Here is a 2,430-nt window from a genome sequence, read left to right as displayed (position 1 = left end):
TCCAGAGGGTGAGTCCCGTCAGGAATTGCAGGGGAGGGTGGCACGGGTGTTCTCCAGAGGGTGAATCCCGTTGGGAATTGCAGGGGAGGGTGGCACAGGTGTTCTCCAGAGGGTGAATCCCGTTGGGAATTGCAGGGGAGGGTGGCACAGGTGTTCTCCAGAGGGTGAATCCCGTCGGGATTTCCAGGGGAGGGTGGCACAGGTGTTCTCCAGAGGGTGAATCCTGTTGGGAATTGCAGGGGAGGGTGGCACAGGTGTTCTCCAGAGGGTGAATCCCGTTGGGAATTGCAGGGGAGGGTGGCACAGGTGTTCTCCAGAGGGTGAATCCCGTCGGGATTTCCAGGGGAGGGAGGGTGGCACAGGTGTTCTCCAGAGGGTAAATCCCGTCAGGAATTGCAGGGGAGGGTGGCACAGGTGTTCTCCAGGGCCCCATCCCATCGGGAATTGTGACTCGAGGCCGCTGTTCCAGCAGGGCCGGATGGGGGCCGGGATGAGCCGGATTTTCCCTTCGGATCCTACGAGCCCTCGGTGGCCTCCGGGGCCGGGCGGAGACGGGGACCGAGGTACCCGGGGTGGCGGGGGGGAGTCCCCACCCAGCCGTGTCCCCAGTGTCCCCTGGCTGGTCCCCAGTGTCCCCTGGCTGGTCCCCAGTGTCCCCTGGCTGGTCCCCAGTGTCCCCAGTGTCCCCAGTGTCCCCTGGCTGGTCCCCAGTGCCCCCTCCCTGCCGGTGTCCCCAAGGTCCCCTCACATCGGGGGTCCCCCCGTGTTCCCGCTGTCCCTGGGATCCCCCACAGCCGGTGTCCCCAATGTCCCCGGTGTCCCCAGGGTCCCTTGGCCGGCCCCCGATGTTCCCCTGGTGTCCTCAATGGCCCCTCCCATCCAGTGTTCCCAGTGTTCCCAGTGTTCCCAGTGTCCCTCTCTCCCCGCAGCTTTCCAGTTGGGAGCAGCTCCCGACGCTCCTCCGGGGCTGCCTGGCTGGGGCTGAAGGACGAGGATTTCCCACGATTGGGATCCAAGGATGAGGATTTCCTGGGGCTGGGACGGAAGAACGAGGATTTCCCAGGACTGGGATTGAAGGACAAGGATTTCCCGGGATTGAGGCAGAAGGACAAGGATTTCCCAGGACTGGGGCAGAAGAACGAGGATTTCCCAGGATTGGGGCAGAAGAACGAGGATTTCCCGGGATTGAGGCAGAAGGACAAGGATTTCCCAGGATTGGGGCAGAAGAACGAGGATTTCCCGGGATTGGGACAGAAGGACAAGGATTTCCCAGGATTGGGATCCAAGGACGAGGATTTCCTGGGACTGGGACGGAAGGACAAGGATTTCCCAGGATTGGGATCCAAGGACGAGGATTTCCCGGGACTGGGATCGAAGCAGGAGGATTGCTCGGGATCGGGGGCTGATCCCGCAGGGGAGCGGGACGGGAGCTGGCTCAGCGCTGCCCTGGCACGGAGGCGATCCCAGGCCAAGGCTCCGGAGCAGAATCCCCTCCCCCCGAGGATCCCGGAGCCCCCCGGGCCCGGCAGGTGAAGGCTCCTCCCAGGAGCTCCCTCCTGGCACTGGGGAGCGGGTCCGGAGCCCGGGGTGTGCCCGGGGGATGTCCCAGGCCGGGAATTCCCCCAGCCGAGCTCTTCCCACCTCCCGCTTCCCCCTCAGCCCTCCCAGTTCCCGGGAGGGGCTCCCCTGGCTCAGGTGACACCCGTGGCCCAGGTGACCACAGCGGGGGGGAGGGACCCCCGGGATGGAGGTTTGGGGTGTCCCTGTTCCCTCCAGGTGCCAAAGGTGGGATCACACGGCGTGGGGCAGGGTGGGACGGGTGGCACAGCACGGGTGACGTGAAACGGGTGGCACAGGGGGCGCAGGGGGCACAGGGGTGGCTTGGGGGAGGGTGCTGTCTCCCCTCACTCTCCCTGTGGGATTCGTTTCCCCATCCAGGCTGGAGCTCCCCGTCGGGACACGGCCCCGCGGGCCGGGTGAGGCCTCTGTCCCCCCCAGCGTCCTCTGAGGTGCCCTTGATGGCTCTGTCCCCCCCAGCGTCCTCTGAGGTGCCCTGTCCTGGGGAGGGGCACCCTGGGCCCTCTGGAGCTGGGTCCCTGTGCCCGCGGGATGGTCCTGGTGGGGCCCCGGCTGCTGCTGGTGCTCGGCCCCCGGGCAGAGCGGGGTCACCCATCCCTGGGCCCAGCCCAGGTGTCCTGGGAATCCCCCCAGAGGGGCAGGAAAAGCGGGATGGGCCCAGCCCTGTGCCCAGGGGATGCTGCCCTTGGGGTGGGCTGGGACCCGTGGGATGGGATCCGTGGGATGGGCTGGGATCCATGGGATGGGATGGGCTGGGATCCATGGGGTGGGATGGGATCCATGGGATGGGCTGGGATCCATGGGATGGGATGGGATGGGATCCATGGGATGGGATTCATGGGATAGGCTGGG

At 66.3% G+C, this 2,430-nt stretch overlaps 1 protein-coding gene across 1 annotated transcript in view; it reads left to right on the top strand.

Moving 5' to 3' along the window:
* The window catches only part of LOC103611336 (fas-binding factor 1 homolog), a 6,429-nt gene that overhangs the window by 906 nt on the left and 3,093 nt on the right, over positions 1–2,430 (top strand). The window contains exons 2-4 of the mRNA XM_017727962.1: positions 473–563; positions 930–1,529; positions 1,939–1,976. Coding sequence (XP_017583451.1) covers positions 473–563; positions 930–1,529; positions 1,939–1,976 — 729 coding nt within the window. The remainder of the gene's footprint in view (positions 1–472; positions 564–929; positions 1,530–1,938; positions 1,977–2,430) is intronic.

The sequence above is a fragment of the Corvus brachyrhynchos genome, unplaced genomic scaffold, assembly GCF_000691975.1.
Source record: "Corvus brachyrhynchos isolate BGI_N302 unplaced genomic scaffold, ASM69197v1 scaffold1282, whole genome shotgun sequence".
NCBI lineage: Eukaryota > Metazoa > Chordata > Aves > Passeriformes > Corvidae > Corvus > Corvus brachyrhynchos.
Note: the sequence above shows the minus strand (reverse complement) of the source record. Positions and strands in the feature narration are given on the sequence as shown.